This window comes from Cyclopterus lumpus, chromosome 6, assembly GCF_009769545.1.
Source record: "Cyclopterus lumpus isolate fCycLum1 chromosome 6, fCycLum1.pri, whole genome shotgun sequence".
Classification (NCBI taxonomy): Eukaryota; Metazoa; Chordata; class Actinopteri; order Perciformes; family Cyclopteridae; genus Cyclopterus; species Cyclopterus lumpus.
Genome location: NC_046971.1, coordinates 22146319 through 22168640, shown reverse-complemented (window position 1 = coordinate 22168640; position 22322 = coordinate 22146319). Strand labels below are relative to the sequence as shown.

The window sequence follows — 22322 nt, the reverse complement described above, 5'->3', positions numbered from 1 at the left end:
GGTTCATTTTATATCGTTGACGCCATATGAATAAACTTGAAATAGCGCTGATTCCAACTGTGAAAAGGGCCGTTTGCTTTTTTATGCAAGCGGATCATTGAGAACCCGAAAACACGAGACAAAGGTAATCTAATGAGCGTGTCATTTCATCAAGTGGTGTACAGTCAGCTCTCTACTCGTCCCCAGGGGAACATGGCTTCTGGACCACATGTAGGTGAAAGCGCTGTCGACTCTTACTCTACTGAGCCAATGAATAAAAAATAAATAAAAAAGCGAATGCATCACATATTTTAAATGGCATTCTGCAATAAAGTTACAGGAGTTAACATAAATCCTATTAATGCTAAATCAGTGTTGGAGTTCGCTTTGTCGTGTGGTCGAGATGGAAAAGCAAAGCAGGTTTTCTTGACAGTAACACGTAGACACCACGCCCCCGCCTTGTGTCGTGAAACATGAGCTCCCGCTTCTGCTCTTGTTTGTACGAGCACACAAACACGGACAGTACATTGTATAAGTGGGTCTTTGTGTTCACAGCTTGCCTAAGCAGGCCGATTCTGCCCCCTGAGTCAACATGGTGAGCCACTGATAACATTAATTTGTGTACAACAAGGACACGTTCACCCACACACACACACAAACGCACGTACACGCACAAAGGCGATTCAGTGGGTGGGGGGGGTGAGTATGCCTGTAATGGAATGATAACTTATTTTGTTAACAGTATTACGTTCCATGATTTTGGACCTGAGCGGTGCTCCGGCCCTGCATGTCTGCAAACATGGACGTTTGATTGTAATACGATGGCCGACTTCATGGGGCTTATTACAACAGAAAAAAGTCTTTGATGATTTCTTTTTTACCCACAGTGTCTGTTGCGAGGACTAAAGGTGTACTGACCCGCATGATGCGCCTGGCCCAGCGCTACCTGTTGAACCCAATGGGCAGAAACAGGGCTGAGGCGAAGCCTTCTCAAACACAGGCCAAGCCCCGACAACGCAGTCCTGCACCCGGACGAGTCTTCCGGAGTCGGACCTCGTCTTCACTAACGCAAGCTCGGGTAAAGCTCTTACGCTTTCAGCATCGGCTTCATAACTATAAATATCTTCTCCGCAGCGTATTTCACTCTTGAGTCTGAGGAAAGTAAAAGTGGACGACTCGTTCTCTAAAGTAACTGGATCTATTCTCCTCTCTCGTTTGGTAGCCGCAGTGTTTCCGTTTCAAAATCCCTCTTTAGTTGCATTCAGTTGATGGCAATACAGGCAAATTATGATTGCAGAAATGATATAACAGGACTTTATTTAAACTAATTTGACCTCCAAAGTCAAACAAAGTGTGACAAATGAATACATGGATAAAAATGCACTACATTTTTATTTATTCAAAAATAATTATTTCCAGATTTTGGCATCCTTTCGTCTCTCAACGTAAGATTTTAACTGTTCATTCTTTTCTTTGGAATCTCAAAGCAATAGTTTGACATTTTGGAAAATGTACATATTCTCTGTCTCGCCTGGAGTTAGATGAGTGAAAATACTCATGTCTGTACATTCATTACGAGGTACAAAGTACAACACTGTCAAATATAATGCCATAAAATTGAATCATTTTCTTTACACTGGATTGTCAAATTTAGTTAGTTTTGGAGAGCAAAGCTAGCTGCCTCCCCCTTTTTTTTCTTCTCCTTGTCTTCCTGCCAAGCTGAGTCTCCTGACAGGTGTCAGAGTGGCATCGAACTTCTCTAGAACTTGCTGCAAGAAGGGGAATAATTGTATTTCCAGCTGGGTAATGATTAATTGCCATACCTTTCGAATCATATTCCACTTAACCCAACGTGTGTGTGTGTGCGTGTGGACATAGCAGGTTTGCTTGGCAACTCTCCCTCTGTCCTTGAAGAACCCATCACTTTGCGCCCGCTGTTTTGATTGTGCCAGTAAAATGAGGCTCTTAATGTCGGTTCATTGGTAAACGGTGTTAATAACGTATTAAGGCATTCTGTGTGGCCTTTTCACCTCCTCTGCAGTTGTCTGTAGCGTTGGTCTCTGCTGGCTGCCGCCTGGAGACTCTTTCCTAAACACTGTGGTTTTCTTTAGCCATTAAAGAAATCAGGATCCACTGAGAGCCAGCAGTGGTCTGGAAGTCTGGAACAAAGGGCCGGGTGTGTGTTTCAACAGCGCCATTCAGATGCCCAATCCTTCTGCGAAAACCAGACCGGGCAGCAAGGCTCACTGGCGTCTGATTTATAACACTTTAGACACAACAGAGCTTATCTCTGTTCTCACCAAGAGATTTCATAATATTTGGCAAGAAGGTTTTTCTGAATGTTTTCGTCCCTTCTGCCAGCAGAGTAGCAGCCACCTCCGAAGGTTGAGGTCAATTAGGGATATGAATTGTTATAATGTTAATATATATATATATATATATATATATATATATATATATATATATATATATATATATATATATATACATTCCGTTTAAAGCCAGCGGAAGCGATGTAAATGAAAATAAGAGATGGAAGGCAAGGGTAGGATTTAAAATGAGAACATCATCTACTAAAAGATATAATGAATTGTATTTTTCTCTGATGTGTTTTTCTTCCCTCAATCATTTGGGGATTGCAGCTCTTTAGAATTTCTTTCTCTTCTGTGTTCATCTAAAGGAAAGAAAGTATTCTCTCCCTTAACATCTCTTACGTTACATTGGCCATTATAAATGATTGGAAGCTTTGCCCAAGGCATGTTTCTCGGGATAGGAATACATTTTGTAGCTTGTCGTCTCGATATTTGACGGCCCTTTTGGTTCGGCTCTGGGTAAAGATGGATCAACATTTTAGTCATCCTCTTCTCCTTTTTCACACTCTTTAAATCATTCTTGCTCAAATCAGTTGGATCTCTTATTTTCCTCTTTAGCTTCCTAATTTGTTGTTCCTCCAGCTAAATTGTAACCTGATGATGGCCATCAGGTCAAACATTTGAATTTTCATTTTTTTTGGGACCAAAATAGGTCGTTAGGTGGTAATTAGCAAACGTCAAAGGGTTAACGTGCTTTAAAAAAGTAATGTAACATGCTAGTGTTGGCGTTTAGCTGTTTAGTTTTTTTTAAAGGAACAGATAAAGAAATACAGTAGGATATTTACTGTAAATGGGATTAAAAGTCAAGGTCTAGCTTTAAGTGCCTTCCAACACACACACACACACACACACTCTCTCTCTCTCTCTCTCTCTCTCTCTCTCTCTCTCTCTCTCTCTCTCTCTCTCTCTCTCTCTCTCTCTCTCTCTCTCTCTCTCTCTCTCTCTCTCTCTCTCTCTCACACACACACAAGCATTGGGCCAAGTCCAAAAACTGATTAAAACACATCCTTTCAGCAGCACCTTGTTGATGCTGGTTAACCACACAGACTCAGGAGGGTGGGGGCTGGGGCTCAGGAGCACGGCCAGACATTCCTCTTCCCTGTGACCGATCATCTGGTTCATGTAAGATGGATATCTTCGGCAGCTTCACTCTGACTCACAGACTGTATATAAGAGGTGGACGTAGTCATTGTAACGTCACCTATTGGTTTGTGGACTGACGTTTTGAAGCCTTGAGTTGGACGATTTGGATGTCGCCATCTTGGTTTTTGTTGTTGTTTTTTACCAATGAACGGAAGTTCATTTGGACGCCGTATACGTCTCTGGTAGCAGTAGAGACCCGTCAATCTAAATTAATCATCATTTACTAAATTAACATCATGCTATATCAAAGAAGACTTGAAACTAGAGATTGAGAGTAGAGTAATTCTCTCATAGACTTCTATACAATCAGACTTATTTTTGCAACCAGAAGAGTCACCCCCTGCTGGTCAGTAGAGAGAATGCACGGTTTAGGACTCTTCCGCATCGGCTTCACTTGGCGAAAAAAAGGAGGTTGCCGCCTGCTCTGACTCGAGCCCCTCTATTGCTTCCTCTTTCAGATCAGAACCCGCAGGCGGAGCCAGCAGAGAGGCGGGGCTCAGCAGCCGGTGGGGCATGGGACCGGCGGCGATGTCGCGGTGACAGATGCAGCCGGGAGTAGTGACGGGTGAGGACAAAGGTTAAACATTGCAAACAAAAAGACAGGCGTTTGTTTCTTTTACCTTTCACTGTGGACCTCTCAATGTGAATTCTAGCATGTGGCTGCTAGTCTATTTTTGTCCCCAATCTTTACACCTGTACAATACAGTAGCCCCATCTGAAGCTCATGGTGACATTTATTTACTCTGTGTGGCAAACTCATACATATCTCAGTTTGACCTCTCTGGCATTTCGGTGCACAGGAGGAAGCAAGGAGGTACAGGAGGTGACGTAAAGCGATTTGTTGATATTTTGCTGAAAATTGTGTCTCCGACTGCACCACTTTCCCAGGGCCTCGGCACTCTGCTGCCAACTTTAGGATTTTGTCAACAAGAGCAAGCAAATTACAACACTAAACGCTTACAAATGTGCTGCAATAACAGAATAACGAATCAAGAGACTTGATTTAACACTTACCAGCAAGTGGATAAATATGAGGGATTCTGATAATATCCGTAGTTCACAGCCGTTTCATACTGTATGAAAAGCTTCTTCTTTAGTTCATTAAATCCCTGCAGCCGTCTGGAGGCAGCAGGACACAAACTGCTTCCTCTTATTTGGGAGGTGTCGCGTCGGAGCACAATGCTGTCAAAAGTTAGTTTATTGTCGTCATAAAACTGGGTTTTGCAATGAAATGCAGATTGTATTACAAAACACACACACACACACACACACACACACACACACGTGGAGGATGAATTAAGGACTCGCTCAGCCTGGAAAGAAGCTGCTCTGAAGTCTGGTGGTTCGGCAGCTGATACTTCTGTATCTCTCTCCAGACGGCAGCACGGCGAACAGGCTGTGGCTGGGGGGTGTTTTGTCTTTTAATATCCTTTTGAGATTTTCTCAGGCACCTCTTAATTCCCCCGCTGCCGAGCCCTCCGTGCACATCCCATGCCAGTTTGTCATGTTTCCAGCCAGAATGCTTTCTATTGCTCCTCTGAAAATCTAATGTCTGTTTATATTTATTTATTTGATTTATGAGTTCTTGATTTATGGTTTTGTCTAACCACGTAATAAAGACTGACCCTGAGCTTGAGACACATTTACAGCTCGATGTGCAGAAACTCGCATTCCTCTTCATTTTGTCGATCTTATTCAGTGAACGCAGGAATTCACGCTTGAGTGCAGACAATTAAGTTTTTTACTTTGCATAAAACAATGAGCAATTTAAAAGCATGTTTATCCTTGTTAATGTTCAGAAGCGGTGGTAAAGACGAGCGGTTCCCTGTTGCTACGCTGCACTAAAGTGTGTGACGTCTGCGCCTTTTTGAGGAACCCACTTTTGGTTTATTTACCATTCGAAAGTTGCACTATTCCAACATGTCTTCAAGTATTGTTTCCTCGTAATAAACCAGCTGGTCCTTCAGCAGCACTTAGAATTTCACAATAGTCCTCTAATCCTCTCATTGTAACGTTGTTTCTTTCTCCCTCTGACAGGCTCAAAACGTGTGTGTGTGTGTGTGTGTGTGTGTGTGTGAGAGAGTGAGATACTTGTCATTCCTCGCAGGCTTAGTCTTCGTGTTTAGTGGTTTCGGTTTGTTTTAACCGGGCTGTGGGTCACTCGGGGTCACCAAAGGGATTATTGATTGTAATCGGGCGGCAAATTAGCAGTAGAGGACGGAAGTGGACAAGGCTGTCTGCCAGATGTTGAAAACATCAGTAAGTCCTATTAACAAGACTAAAAACAACAAACACCATGACCGAGGACAGCTGAGTTACGCGGGGAAGAGGAAAGGAGAAACGGAAGTTGGAGCCTCTTTAGATCTCGTACTGCGTCGCATTTCAAAGTGGGCCGAGATATTTTAGTGAGGTACTGAGAGGGCTTGAAATCAAATCTATCACATTATAAATTTGGACTGCTAAAAAGTGGGCGGAGGAGGTCGAGGGGGAGTACACGCCGCCGGGCAAAGCTCCACCTCCGTTGGCATATACGTGTGTCGCACACGAGAGAAATGAACAATTGACACAGAATTTAAACAGCGATAATGTGTTTTTCATTCCACTGGGACTTAAAAAGAAAAATGGAGACAGTTTTAACTTTATATTTTCGTTCTTAAGCCCTTTTAGACATGGAACGTGTAATATTACCGGCTTTATCTATCCGATAAGAAGATTACTTTTTGTAATCATCCAACCTAAGTTTCTGTTATGCAAACGCTCCTCTCGGCTTTGTGCAGCTTTGTGGAAAGAGCCGCAGCGATCGCACAATATTTAGCCTCTGGTGCTCTAAGAGTTAGCGGCGCTGCTGAGGGGCAGCGGAGAGACAGGAAGTCATGATATAAAGAGGAAAACAAAGTTGTTTAGCTGTTGAAGCCTTTGTTAAACACCAGGGATCTCCCTGTGACACTTTCTCTTCGATTCCATAATAACATTAATTGTCTTGCCAATCTGATGACATCCAGCGGTGCTCAAGCAAAACTCTTCCCACACAGCATATGAGAACATTTTTATATATATATATATATATATATATATATATATATATATATATATATATATATATATATATATATATATATATATATATATATTACATTTTTCTCATGGAGCTCGCATTTATTCAACAATTCATTAGACTTCAATAGATATTTAAAACATTTGTTCTAGTTGTCATACCAAACTGAATTGAATAACAAAAGTCGGCTGCCACTCCAAACATCAAAGAAACAAATCCAGGACCTGGATCATATCAAGCCTTGCTGTGTGGATCTTGCTTCGTATGGGGTCAAAGTTCAAGACTCGCTGCCCTTACTTGGGGTCACACTGCTTGCATAGCACGGTCACGTGACACTGTACCACAGCCGTGCGACATATCTCTCGCTACGCTGTGTCGTCTAAGCATCTCTTTTGTCTCTGTTCGAGTTATTGTCAGACATGTTGAATTTGTGATGAAACCGGGAGCACAGGAACAACAGTAGGAATGCTCTGCGCTCCTTTTGTGGCATGTTACTCTCTCAGGATTCCTCCTGCCCTGCTGCATATAACCTTTACACCAGAGTTGTTTAATTACTAATTCACCCGGTTCGAGATTTTAAAAGGCAGACGGGCCAGATCGAAAAAGTACAGAAAATATAAATGAATGACGTAACATTAGCAGCGATTATCACTTTTGAAATATAATATTTTTGGTCACATTGAATTGAATTCAGTTTATTTTATTTTGTATAGCCCAGATTCACAAATTACACAGCTTTACAATCTGTACACATACGACATCCCTGTCCCAGGACCTCACATCGGATTGGAAAGAAACCTTCAGGAGAGCAACAGAGGAGGATCCCTCTCCCCGGATGGACAGATGCAATAGATGTCATGTGTACAGATGAACAGCGTTACAGAGTTACATAAACACATTACATGAATATGACAGAAATGTATGAATAATGAGTAGTAGGCATGGACCACGATCCAGATAACCAGGATCCATCTAAATAGGAGGGAGGGAGGAGGGGCATCAGCAGGGCCCATGATCTGACCTAAACGCATCACAGAAAACATTGTTTTATTGTCATGTGCAGCTCTCAACCTGAGGTGAGCAGGAAGAGAGATGGCTCACTCCTTCGCTGCTTCCCCACACTATATGTAGTTGGCATAATTCTTGTCATGTGGAGGATTTATGTTTGTTGAGCCACTCCGAGGTCGCCTCTGGGCCCGGATAGTTTGACAGCTGATGGCTTGTCTTCAGGTCAGGTCCCCAAATCAGTCATTTTTTGTTTTGCTTTGAAGTCGCAGGATCAGAATAATTATAAAGACTTGCATTACTCTTTCATGTTTTAACCCCCCACGTATTCGGTCACAAACTTGGCCATTATGATAAATATTACAGACATGTTTGTAATATTGTTTTCCCAAACATCTTGTGACCTGCAGTCACAATCCATCCAGTCCATCCAGTTTACTAGCATGCCTTTTGCAGTTTTAACCCATTGAAACCTATCGTGCCCACAGGCGTTGTCATGAAAATACATTTTATTTCAAATATTTTTTTCCATGCTGTTAAAATAGCATCACATTTGGTGAAAAGCGCATTATTCCTTGTTTATGACTCAAAGTTTAGGATTCAGAGTGTGCCTGTCCTGACTGAGGACTCAAGTTCTGTAGACATTGCACTTTCATATATATTTAAAACACTGGCAGTGTCATTCCAAGTTCTTCATTATTCTTCGTAAGCGCAATCTCTTAGGGTTTATCACAACACAGTGGAAATCCAGTTGTAATCCCATCTGAGGGAGCAGATGAAGAGGAGGAACGTGATTTCTCTCTTGATGATGTTACTATTGTTAGTGTGTTTTTATTGTTAGTGTCTTAAGTTTGTGAAACGTTTAAGATTAACTTTAGATGCAAATCATCTATGCCATGTTAAAATGTAAAATATGCCATGAAGAATTTGACATTAATCAGTTCAGTATTCATTTACATTTGCAGTAGACGGACACCATTTTGGAAAGTTAAAAGAACAAAGTGCCACCTAAATAAGAAAATGAACACTTAATGTAACATGAAAGCACTTTATTGATGCATTGCAATTTGGCAACTGCAACTTCCGTATCAATAATCATCCATCGGGAAAGTTGTTTGATCTCTGATGTGATTTTTGTTTCCAGATCAGAGCCAACCCTCAAGAGGACCTGCACAGGACCTTCTGGCAAGGCATCCGGTCACCGTAGCAACAGCCTTGTCCAGCCCATCAGAGTCAAGTCCCTCCGTCTTCTACGGAGCAGCAAGAACCCGCTGGGCCAGATCTCTCCCTCCTCCTCCGTCCTCCCTCCGTCCCTCCGTTCCTCGACCCTTCCTCCGTCTTCCTCCTCCATCGCCCCGTCTCCGAGTCCTCCATCATCATCCAGCGGGGAGCAGCAAGACACACCCAGGACAGCTCTCATCAAGTAAGAAGCTTGTATGATTATGTTTTTCCCATCAAATAGGTTGAAATACTGAGGATGCAAATGACATTCAGGTCTGCAACACAACCTCTTAATGCGCCGGCTGTGGAATACAATTAAACCTGCGACTGCTCTACCTGCCCACCCCCACCTCACGATAACTGATAATTTACAGATAATTAATAAACACAAAGGGATTATTCTCCCTGTGTAATAACACTAATTTGACATCAGAGACGAGAATAAAATTAATTAGATTTGGGGTGTTTATCACGACACCCATATGGCCAAAGGGAATAAAGTTACCCCCTACTGGGATTGAATCACCACATTATAATAGAAATTATAACAGTTTGGGGGATTTTGAATTGATGCATCCTTGATGGCAAGGCACATTTATTTATATAGCACATTTCATACCCAGAGGCAACACTGAAGTTTTTTACAGAATAACCACATGATTAAAAACTAAATGCAAGCCAAAGCAATGAAAATCAATGAAACATGCCAGATAAATGATGTTTTTTTTTAAAAAACTAATTAAAAGCAGTGGCTTTGAAAATAATGAGGAACCAGCAGCCAATGCAGGGATCTGAGGACTGGACAGTAAAATACCATTTAGTATTGAGTGTTTATCTTCACCCTGGCTGACGGCTGAGCCCCATCTGGAACCCGACTATTCCGTTGTCATCTTGATGAACGGAGAGATGAGAGCTGGACTATTTGAGGGTGAAGGAGGTTCAGGATGGATGGGGGGCAAAAAATCAATTTCTGTGTAATTCTATTGACAATACAGTAAAATCATCAGTTGTGTTTGAAAGGCAACCCAATCGGCACAAAGTGGTACCAAACCTTGACATCACACACTGAATTCACAGCATCTTCTGCTACGGCCGCTGCGTTGTGACAGCAGGAAGTGAAGTGGGATGAACGAGATCCAACTTGCCACGCGAGCCCTTCTCATAGGCAGATGACGGATGCAGAGGAAAGCTGCGGTCGAGCTCCGAATAAGTGTGGCGAGCAGAGCAAAACCCACATCACAAAGCATATCCAGTTCCACACTATCAAACCAGCAGCGCGTGAGCCCGTGCTAATCTGGTTCCAGGCTCCGTTTGGAGGAAGTGCGCTTATTATACAGACGGCGACGCCCCACATCAAACGCCTCCGGGCTGATGAATCAAAAAAGCTGCCATTGGTGAAAGAATGAAGTGTGTGTGTGTGTGTGTGTGTGTGTGTGTGTGTGTGTGTGTGTGTGTGTGTGTGTGTGTGTGTGTGTGTGTGTGTGTGTGTGTGTGTGTGTGTGTGTGTGTGTGTGTGTGTGTGTGTGTGTGTGTGTGTGTGTGTGTGTGTGTGTGTGTGTGTGTGTGTGTGTGTGTGTGTGTGTGTGTGTGTGTGTGTGTGTGTGTGTGGTGTGTGTGTGTGTGTGTGTGTGTGTGTGTGTGTGTGTGTGTGTGTGTGTGTGTGTGTGTGTGTGTGTGTGTGTGTGTGTGTGTGTGTGTGTAGGTTTATTATAATTTAATTATATTATATTACATTACATTACCATGGAGCTTTGGATTGCTGATCGCAAAACCTCTTAGCTGAAGAATTGGGATTTAAGTTATTGAAAAACCTTTTGGTTTTTAAAAGTTTGGTGGACAAAAACAATGTTCACTGAAGCCTGTCAACCTGTTGCCAGTGTGTATGTATTTTTGTTAGGAAGCACGCAGTGTTAGGAAATACCACCACAACATTCCTTTATTCATTTGCTCAGTCGAAAAGCAACCTTTTAATTCTGTCACCACGTCTTATTGTTGCTGGAGCAAGGCTGGTAAATCATTCACCGAAAATGTTTTTTTTTTTTCTGCTGTCTGAATATATTTTTACTGTTGATGGATTTTTGATATTGCTCAATGTCATATTCCTAACCACACAAAAAAAAACAGAACCGCTGCCAGGTGATTATCAGACGCGTGTCTGATGCCTGGGTGTAAACCGTCCGTGTAAACCGTCCGTCTTTCGAATGGGTTTTATGAGACGAGCGAGTCGGATCCATCCTGTTGTGTTTTCCCATGGCGCTTCACAGCAGGGCAGGGTGGGGACGCCACAACACAGAAATAGACCTGCAGTTTCCTGTTTAGTGGGTTACACACCTTCTGTACAACATGTCCCTCCCAAAGAGAGAGAGAGAGAGTGTGTGTGTGTGTGTGTGTGTGTGTGTGTGTGTGTGTGTGTGTGTTGGCACAGGAAGATGAGCTCAGCTGACACAACAACATTATTCCCACCCTCTGTGGGTTCCCTCGTGCAGAAGGACTGATGAAGGCGACGCAATTGAAAAGATTGGAGAGATTTGTGGTTTAGTGAACTGTTGGAGGAAAAGAATTGAAGTCTTTACTCCACTTCCATTCATGCAAGCTAGAACAATGTCTCACCAACAAAGGAAAGCAAAAAAAATCAAGCAGATAAACGTATAGCTTTTTCACCGTTAGTTAAAAACTAAGCCGTAAGGGTTGCAAGAAAGAATCTGCAACCAATTATTGACCCATTGGTTCAGTGGAAACCACTTTGAACCACATTTGAACACATAAGGACAGATGGCAAAACATGCACTCCAAAATACATATATTTTTAAAACATTTGTTGCGTTAGAGATATTTAGATATTGCTGTTATGTTCTTAACTAGAAGATGCCGCACGTGACAACGCTGCACATTGTGCCTTCACATCTGTTTTACAGACAACAGCAACACAAAGTAAGTTATTTGACTGCGGCGTGAAAAGTTGGTCTCACAACCGACAAAGAACCAGATTAACCCCAACGACGAACACGGAGGACATTAAGGATGTGACGGAAAAACAAATGAAGCTGCAAAGCACGCACACCTCTATACAGAAAGTGAGGCATCAAGTTTGCTAGTTCAAGGTAGCGCGTCCTACAGAACCTCGGGGATATAAACGCCTCACCGACTGGCCGAGGAACACCGTTCTCCACTTCACTATTAGGACGACGTGTAACTCCATAGCATCTGCGTATTTCTTAATTACTCGAAATATAATGTGACAAGTTTCAGTTTGGGCAACGGAAAGCTGACGCCTGGTTTTCAGCCCTGCAACCACTTTTATAAAAGTGAGTACAGGAGAAAGGGTGGACGTCTTTATTCTGGTTGCATTCTGGCTGGCGTGTACAATTTCTCACTTGCAAAGAAACATAAAACATAAGACAGGCAGATAAAAGCGGCATGCTATTATGCTTTTAACTATATATTTGTATTATATACCAAACTAAATACCACAATTCTGAGCCCATGTAAAGTATTCCACTTTATTTCTTTTTTTTACAAGAATTGAAAAATACTTTATTATAATATTGGTCTACATTAGTTAAACAGATCCAAGAATAAGGACTCAGAAAAGAAAACATTGTCATGTTTCAGATGGCTGCACTACCGCAACACTATTTGGAATGTAGTTTTATACATTTGTTAATCTGTCTGTGGGAGCCACACAGTTAATGTCTGCTGTATGAGGCCCAGGTTACCAGTATTGAGCCAGACAGTTTGGCAGGCAGGAAAAAAATGTATTCCAAGTCCCACACACAGTGCCAGGTAACTAGCTCAACCGGTATTCTGTCTATCATTTTGCACTCCAAACGCATATTTGCACCCATTACATAAACATAATCTCTTTGTTGCAAGCGTTGTTTCATGTTACACACATTTTGTTCTCTTTGTCTTTTAAATGTAAGTTGCGTGTATTTGTAATTGAACTTTGGTGGACACACTGACAAAGACCAACACACACATATTGTCTTTCTTTGGCATTTTTGCATATAAAATGGGAGTGTATGGTTTCCTTGATTATATCTGACAATGGCACGGCTCACTTGTCAAAGTATGTTAGAGGATTTGTTCTTAATTACATTATAATAAGACAGATTTACTCATAAGACATAATGGCTTGTAATTGAAAGATCTGAATACTGAGTGCTGGATTATTATTATATTCTAGAACCGTTCTATAAACCTTGTATATGTGCATTTTCTGTCCACCCGGGCAACAGGGGTTGAAAAGTAACTTCAGTATTTATTTTTAACCCTGCATTCTATCTCCTGACGAGGGGGGCGACTCCTCTTGTTGCAAAGAGAAGTCTGATCATATAGAAGTCTATAGAAGATGACTCTTGATAAACATGAGTTCATGGTCTCAATCTCTAGTTTCAAGTCTTCTTCAATGCAGCATGATGTTCATTTAGTAAATGATGGTCCATTTAGAGTCAAATTGATCATAAAGCGGATTATGTTTTATGGCGTATTTACCTTGGGATTGACATGTCACTACAAGAGCCATATAGGACGTCTCTACTAAGGCGTCACTACAAGAGCCATATAGGACGTCTCTATCAAGGGGTCACTACAAGAGCCATATAGGACGTCACTACAAGAGCCATATAGGACGTCTCTACTAAGGCGTCACTACAAGAGCCATATAGGACGTCTCTACTAAGGCGTCACTACAAGAGCCATATAGGACGTCTCTATCAAGGCGTCACTACAAGAGCCATATAGGACGTCTCTATCAAGGCGTCACTACAAGAGCCATATAGGACGTCTCTATCAAGGCGTCACTACAAGAGCCATATAGGACGTCTCTATCAAGGCGTCACTACAAGAGCCATATAGGACGTCTCTATCAAGGCGTCACTACAAGACCTATATAGGACGTCTCTATCAAGGCGTCACTATAGGACGTCTCTATCAAGGCGTCACTACAAGAGCCATATAGGACGTCTCTACCAAGGCGTCACTACAAGAGCCATATAGGACGTCTCTATCAAGGCGTCACTACAAGAGCCATATAGGACGTCTCTATCAAGGCGTCACTACAAGAGCCATATAGGACGTCTCTATCAAGGCGTCACTACAAGAGCCATATAGGACGTCTCTACCAAGGCGTCACTACAAGAGCCATATAGGACGTCTCTATCAAGGGGTCACTACAAGAGCCATATAGGACGTCTCTATCAAGGCGTCACTACAAGAGCCATATAGGACGTCTCTACCAAGGCGTCACTACAAGAGCCATATAGGACGTCTCTATCAAGGGGTCACTACAAGAGCCATATAGGACGTCTCTATCAAGGCGTCACTACAAGAGCCATATAGGACGTCTCTATCAAGGGGTCACTACAAGAGCCATATAGGACGTCTCTACCAAGGCGTCACTACAAGAGCCATATAGGACGTCTCTATCAAGGCGTCACTACAAGAGCCATATAGGACGTCTCTAGCCAGGCGTCACTACAAGAGCCATATAGGACGTCTCTACTAAGGCGTCACTACTTCGCTGTACAAATATGGTCACTTCCGTTCTCCAGTCGCTACAAAAAAATGCTGAATGAGGCATCAAACCCGCAGTCTGCAAAGCAAGGGGGGATGTCACAACGACTACATCACTTCCCATAGACAGTCTATGGTCGGACACAACAGACCGGATCAAGCGGATGTTAATCTGGACGCACATGAGATGCTGAGCAGTTGCCCAACGTGATTACGTCGTAGCCCATTTAACGGCTGCCATCTGCAGCGTTCACCCTCATTATTGGATCAAAAGGAAATGTTGTCCCCGTTACTTGTTTGGGCACTAAAGCGTGGGAAAATAAGCTCCAGGTAGTGAGTCGTGTGAGTGTGAGAGAGTGGTGATCTATCAGTGTTTTTGTTCCGTCTTTAAGGACAAAGGGGAAGTAATGTGTCACCATTTGGTATGCATGCATGAGAGAGAGTGTCGGCTGGCGCTTGTCATCTGATCCCGCGGTGTTGTTATATCTGTTATGTTCAGCAGTATGGGAGCCGCTCTGCAGTCCCGTACTCATCGCCGCTCCCCGGGGGAAACGTTTGGGTTTACCATGTTTTACGTACGTGCGTGCGCAGACTTACACAAATCAGCACACGTTAACTTAACATCGAGGAAATTCAATGTGTGAGATTGTGGTTGTTGGTGCGTGTGCCAATGTGCCTTTTGTGTTTTGCATGCTTCATGTGACGAAACACAATGCAAAAATGAATCCCGGGTGAAAAATGCATGCATGGATGCACTGAATCTACAAACACACACAAGTGGCCACCTCTGCCATTGTGAAGGGAATTGTTAAGATGCAGGTGTAGTTGTGTTACATAACAGGGCAGTGAGGATACAGGGCGGATGAGTGATCACACACACACACACACACAGAGAGAGGGCTCGTCCTATTTAAAGAAACAAAGGGACAGTAAAAGGCTGACTGCAGTGTGTCGGTGCTCAGAACCAGCCATGTGACGCCTCCATTCCCCCCCTGACTACCACAAACAAACCGAGCACGGCTTCAGTGGCTGTTTAATGAACCGTAGTTTTACATCGAAAGTCACAAGAACCTGTAACGAGCTGACAATATGTTGTCTTTTATTATATAATAATGTACTATGTAATAGGGACTTGATAAATACTTAACACAATATACAGTAAATTCCCATAACTTCGAACTAACTCATCGTATGTTTACAAATCACATTATGAGATGTAATCACTGACTCCAAGTGTAAATGCCAGTGACAGAATTTATTTTAAACATCAGGAAATAAAACGTTTGGAACATCTCTGCTGCACAGAACACAGAAATAAGCCCCTACATTAGCTCCTGTGGCTACTGTAAGTACAGAGGGATACATGTGCAAGCTAACCAAGCTAGCTATTTGGTTAGCCAGCCTGAAAATGACCTATTATTCTGCAGTATTAATAAACATGTATCACTCGTTGTTTTTTTAATTTATTCCCTTTGAGTGGCTTTTCTTTTTGAGAACATGGCGTCACTACAAGAGCCATATAGGACGTCTCTACCAAGGCGTCACTACAAGAGCCATATAGGACGTCACTACAAGAGCCATATAGGACGTCACTACAAGAGCCATATAGGACGTCTCTACCAAGGGGTCAATACAAGAGCCATATAGGACGTCTCTACTAAGTGGCTTTTCATTTTGAGAACATTACATCGCGGCTAAAAGGAAAAAAACAGTCTTATATGCTCGCCAAATTAAGACCTGGTATCTTTCCTTCATGCAGCTGGCCAGCGAGCATTATGACTGAGTTATTTATCACGTAGACTTTAAGCTCACAGCTTTCATCTGCACCTTTTCACTGACTTTTAGGAAATACTCATCAGAATGTATTTGCCCGGAAAGAGGAGCTGCTACTTTCTTTATAGCCTTATATTTTCATTTGTGTGATTGCATCTCACTGGCAAATGAATTCTATTAAATATAATGTATATCATAGTCAATTATGCACGTTTGCTCTCCTCTTTGTGTTGAACACTGTTCTCTTGACACACGACACCGTTCTAATCTTAATCATTCATGACATCACTCCAGATTTCCCAGCGATCCCCGTGTGTGTGTGTGTGTGTGTGTGTGTGTGTGTGTGTGTGTGTGTGTGTGTGTGTGTGTGTGTGTGTGTGTGTGTGTGTGTGTGTGTGTGTGTGTGTGTGTGTGTGTGTGTGTGTGTGTGTGTGTGTGTGTGTGTGTGTGTGTGTGTGTGTGTGTGTGTGTGTGTGTGTGTGTGTGTGTGTGTGTGTGTGTGTGTGTGTGTGTGTGTAGGCTTTACCCATGTGAACGGTGACATTCCTCAGCTCACACACGAGCGGGGAGGGAAAAAGAAGGGGAAAAAAGCAAGACTCGCACTGATATCCCAAACACTGTGGCGTTTGTTTGATCAAAGACTCAGCCTCGAGACACACACACACACACTGTACTTCTTCAAAAACGTGTCAACCCCTAAGCCTGAAAAGTTTGAAAGAGAAATACAATAGCAGGGGTGGATTAACTGTTTCAACCTCTGGCTGAACTTTATTTCCACTTAAGTTTTTGGCATACACGTACATTTTCAGTCTTAAAACCCAGGCACCTCTCGTTATATAGTCGCTCTTTTCAAGTCATCATTAAAGTCATTATATAGGGTATTACTTCTTTAATTCAAACATGACCGCTTATTATGCTTATTGTCATAATTATAGTAATACTTGCAGAGAGTTCCAGGGGCTAAGGTTTACACTGAGGGGGGAGTCTCAAGTGAATGGCAGCTTTGGCCCACGCCTCGCTGTTTATCTAGAAAGGTGAACGAAAGCCAACAGGTATAAATGTAAAAGCGAGTGAACCATGAATGGACCACACCTCAATGTTTTTCCAAGAGCTGAATGGAAAATGTCCCCCCCACCCCCACCCCCTCCCGACACCTGCAGTGAAAGGAAGTGATAAATTGAATAGATTGAAATAAATTGCCCTCTGAGCTACGCTCGTTTTTTTTCCACCCGTGGAACAAAGGGAACTGTCAATCTTGGAAAAATGGACAACGTATATATATATTTTTTTTTTTTTCCGTTATTTTGCCGAGAAACATTTCATACATTGTCGGTTATCTACAATCTAGTCATTTGACAAGGTCAAAGTTAATGACTGGGAAAAGCCTTCAGGGTTAAAAATTAAAGGACAATGTCGTCAAAGTCTACTGTTGAGAATGTTCGTTCATTCAAGGAATGCGCGTCGGTCACCTTGAGGGCGATGACGTCCTTGTCATCACTTCCACCGACCGGCTGTCGTCAGAGAACATATATCCCAGTCGACGCCACGAACTCTTTGAGTCACCACAGTAAACCACAGCAGCTCACTTTGTTTACGTTCCGGCGTGATTGGGAATTCCCCGATGCTGGCGGAGAATTAGCCTCGCGATCCGATTTAATTGAAGATTCCCTCGAACGTGAGACAGCCTCTCCTTTTCCTGCGTCACTCGCGAAAATGGTCAACTCAAACTGGTCACATGCCGAGTTCCATCTGCTAACGATTGGGATTCAGTGTGGAACGCTCCGGAGATGTTGGCATGCCAACGCCCAACGACAAGATGTTGAACATGGGAAACATTACGCCTGTTTATCAGCACCATGTGAGTATTCTCAGTGTCAGGATGTTGGCATGCTGATGTGAGCAAAAGTTGGCATTAGCAGCACTTGGCACAGTGACTGAATTGCACTGGAAAGAGCATCGACTACAGAAATTCAAACACTATCAATGGAACATCAAATTCCACTCAGACTTTTGGCGTTTGTGCAGTTTAGGAAGTAGTGAAATAAGTAAATGTGCTTCTCTTGCGCCCATCACCACTCTGTAAGAATCTGATCTGTAAGAAGGCTGACCTTTGGCTGTAATGGGAAAGGAAAAACAATTATATCTATCATATTACAAATATTATAAATAAGGGTCCCTCTACAGACGAGGAGGTGTTGAATCCAAAATGTAGTAAAAGTAGAATTATACTACCATCTCACGGATCCTGCCACGGGAGCAGTGGAAACCGTTAAAGCCACCCACTCACTCTGACTCTACCCTGATCTACATTTAACCTGCTTTGAATGAACTGCACGCTGCAAGTCTTTAGTAACTTCCCAGCGCTTCCCATGTCCCGTATCTGAGATTGTATCTGACATCTGCCGTGTCTCACTGTGAACACCTGCAGAAGGCAGGATGAGGGAGATGGGGCCGTAAAGGTTGGTGGCGGGCGATCGTCTCTATTGTTTCTTAGCTCGACGGCGAGTTGTCAAAGTAACGTATCCAGGTTAACCGAGAAGAACGCGGGCCAGTTAAGAAAGAACACAACATAAAAACATACAGCCGGTGTGTTCTCTTTCTAACTTTATAGTGCCATCAAAGAAGAGCCAGATATGTTAAGCCACACCCCAAATTCATCTCTCCTCCACTTTCTTCTCATTTACCTGTCGGAACACCTTCCCCCAGCCTCAGAGGATGTTTACGCTCAGCCCGCACCGTGGGTCATCGCTTCAGTCGTTTGTTGTGACGCTTGTTTGACAGTAGCTGAGGCAAAGTGAGCTTCCAATTTCATCTTCTGAGTTTATGCGGCCGTCTAAAGAAAGTCCGACGTCCATTCAAATGAGTATGACTTGTATATTACAAATGCAAACGGAAGGTTCACGGGCGAAACACATACTTGTGCGTTGCCATTTGTAGTCCAGTTTTAAGATGGGGTAGAATAAAGCTTTTATATGCAGTACATGTTTGGTGGGTTTGGAGCTGGTCGTGATTTAACGTGGTGTCAGTGGGTTATTCGTTTCTAAACACACACAAACATTTCAGAGCTAACATTAGCAGGGTTTGTTAGCACTTCATTATTTTGTTATGCTACGCTAGTCACTGAAGGTTTGCTAAATGTCTACAAATGCTGCTTTTGATTTTGTCTTATGCTACAAAGACCCTTTCGTCTGCTTCGCTCTAAAATCACTTAATATTCATTCATTGTGTGCAGTTAGTGACAGTGTGGGCTCCATGGTAACTGACAGCTTGATGGTTATCAGCGGGGGGAGGGGCTTAGTGAAGGGTCAATTGGTACCGATGTGAGACTTTGCTGCTCTGCAGCCGCACTAGCAGCACTTCTCTATGGCTGGCAGTGTGCAGATAGAATCCATCCACTGTTGACTCAATTGTCATGAAATATAGGACAGACATTCATCATTTTTCTTCATAATACTGTTCTGATAGCGCTAGCACGAAGTGTGTATGATTGTCCCATATTTTGGCTTGTGACCAGATGCCTTACACATGACATTGTCGTCATCCTCGGCTGTGTGTTTGTGTTAATCGGCGAACGTTAGCTAGCTTCCATTGCTAAACTGAGATTGATGTTGACATTAGCATTTAGCTCTGGTTTGTCAAAGGCTGCTTTAGCACCCGACCTCCTCTTTGCACGGTTGGTTTGGGCTGGTGTAGAAGCTGTCAATCGAATCCTGACGCGGACCGAACAGCCGTCTGTAGTGTGAAAGCTAACAAACCAACCACAGGATTCTGGGATGGCAGACGTGTGATATTAGCACTTCAAAGGCTGAATAATACTAATAAATCCATCTGTTTAGGTTGTGATCTTAGTATCAGTATCAGTCCATGTATATAACCCATTTATGCAGCACAGGCATTTTTCCTGAATAAAAGGTCAGAGCGGTTGAAAGTGCCGCGCTTGTATCAGACTCTGTGTGCTTGCTCGGTTCATTAAGTCTCTTTAAAATGTATCCTACAGTAATAATAAAACAAATCGCCTCCTTTTGGTCCCGTCTCTACCTGTTAGCCATTATATTAAACGTGCGATGGATTTGCAGTCTAATCCATCCATCCATTTTCAATACCGCTTATCCTCATTAGGGTCGCGGGGGCGCTGGAGCCTATCCCAGCTGACATAGGGCGAAGGCAGGGGACACCCTGGACAGGCCGCCAGTAATAATAATACTTCTAATTAGTTGAACATAAATATACAGCACTAAGTGCTGCATAAACATCTGTCTGTCAGCCAGAATAAAATTGGCCCACGTGGGTCCTGATGATGCCGGAAGAAAATAACTGAAATGACTTGAGTGCAATACCGCAAGTGAGACATTGTTCCTCTGAGGTGCGCTGGCCACCGGTGTCGGGTGTCACTGATGCGTCTCTGTGCTACGAACCTTGTTTGGGCCGAACGAGCCGGGTAACCGAGCCCAGTCTGTGTGACTGGCCGAGTCACGGCAGGGGAAATGGTTTTACTGGTGCAACACATTATGGCTGCCCGTGAGTCTCTCTCTCCAGTTTCCTTCTTCTGCTCGCAGTGTAATTGAATTTGAATTATGCATGCTTTTTGTCTCATTGTTCAAGCTTGTGTGCAAAGTGCATGCACACAAACTATTCCTATACGTGTGTGTGGGGGGGGGAGGAAGGAAGGTAGGAAGGAAGGAACCGGAGCTCAGTGCAACAGACCTGGCTAACACTCGCTGTTGGAGGCACACAATAGACTTAACATGGCCGTGTGTGTGAGAGACGGCGCGCTGTCCCCCATACTGTGTTACTCGGCGCGCCTTTTGTCTAAATTATTCCCACCCAACTGTAGCGTGGTCCCAACTTGACACCCAGTCTAAATGTTTTAGCGGTTCCATTGGGGCTCCTTATGACTAGAAACTGCATTAAGTCAGCAACGTTGTTGGATAGGGGAGCAAACCGTGTTAAACTGAACTCCACTTTAGTGACGGATCATGCGGGACTCAGTTTGCCAGGCCTCAACATGTCATTTTTTAGTTCAGTATCTCCTGATAGATGTGAATGGTACCATTGTCCTTTTATTTTTCTTTGTGGCCTGATGTTCGGGGGGGATGTTTTCAACAGATGCATAGCAGATAAATCGTGATGAATCGTGGCCGTCAGTAGAGGTCCATATCTCTGGTTTATGATCGTTATCGCATGTTGTCACAGCCCAGAAACCAATCGGGGGGCAACATCTTCAAGCTGAACTCTGTACGAATGTTTTTTCTGCAAACAAAAGATGTCATCTTTTCGGGTGTTGACCCTCCCAAAACGCAGAAATGCAATGCCGAGGTGAAGCTGTGAGTTGTTTGTTTTATTTGTGAATTTGCTTCTTGTGTGTTTGGTTGGGCTTCCTGGATCAGATATTAATGGGCAGAGCAGGGAAGGCTTTCAGCATTTATTTTCTTCCACCGTATAGTTTTGGTTAAGTTTTGTGTTCCATCACTTGGCAAACATTATTATTATTATTATTATTATTATTATTTATTTATTTATTTTAGCTTAAGTTTACAATAAATATATAGATATTTTTAAACTTCATTTGTTCGTCATTTTGACAATTTGGGGGCTCGTCCAGGATCTGAACCAGCATACCCAGAGCAAGAACATTACTACCCCTTTCACAAGATCCCACATATCAAACTGCTGAAGGCCTGGGGATCACCAGAGCTGTATGGGGACCATGCACGTCTGTACATTATACAGATATTATATATTGGTACAAGTGAGATGGCTGGAAGACGTTCCACGAGGGAGCTGAAGGCTTCCTGTTTGCTGTTGACTACATCGTATGTCACTTCCAGTTGATATACTTTGAGTTTTAATTTTGATATTGGAATGTCTGTTTTTCTTGCTATTTTCATACATATTCATCAAATGTAGTGTATTAGTTGACAGCCCAAGAGCCAAAGAAGTGGACAGACCGCCGTTAGCGTCACTGTGAGCAGCAATTTCTCAATGATATGGCGAGTTACGTGCTGGAACTACTTCTTGGTGAACAGCCAGGTGCAGCAACTTCCTCAGGTCTTGTCAGTGTGGGGTTGCCACCAGCAACCAGCAGAGATGAGGAATGGCTGTCATCAAGAAATAGTTACAGTATTCAACTTCCTCTAAAAATCTTTTTTCCCCATCTTGACACAACGTGATGGTGAATGAAGGGACTAAATAGAGATCAGTGGTAGGAGGGATGGTGATGGCTTCCACAAGTCTAGTCAACTGTAAGTTCCCCTCAAAGG

The 22322-nt window shown here is 43.0% G+C and overlaps 1 protein-coding gene across 2 annotated transcripts in view; it reads left to right on the top strand.

The window, feature by feature from the left end:
• si:ch211-266k8.4 (carabin) overlaps window positions 1-22322 on the top strand; it is a 57031-nt gene that overhangs the window by 32723 nt on the left and 1986 nt on the right. For both annotated transcript variants that reach the window (XM_034534606.1, XM_034534605.1), the window contains 3 exons: window positions 867-1057; window positions 3953-4059; window positions 8699-8977. In XM_034534606.1, the coding sequence (XP_034390497.1) occupies window positions 867-1057; window positions 3953-4059; window positions 8699-8977 (577 nt within the window). The remainder of the gene's footprint in view (window positions 1-866; window positions 1058-3952; window positions 4060-8698; window positions 8978-22322) is intronic.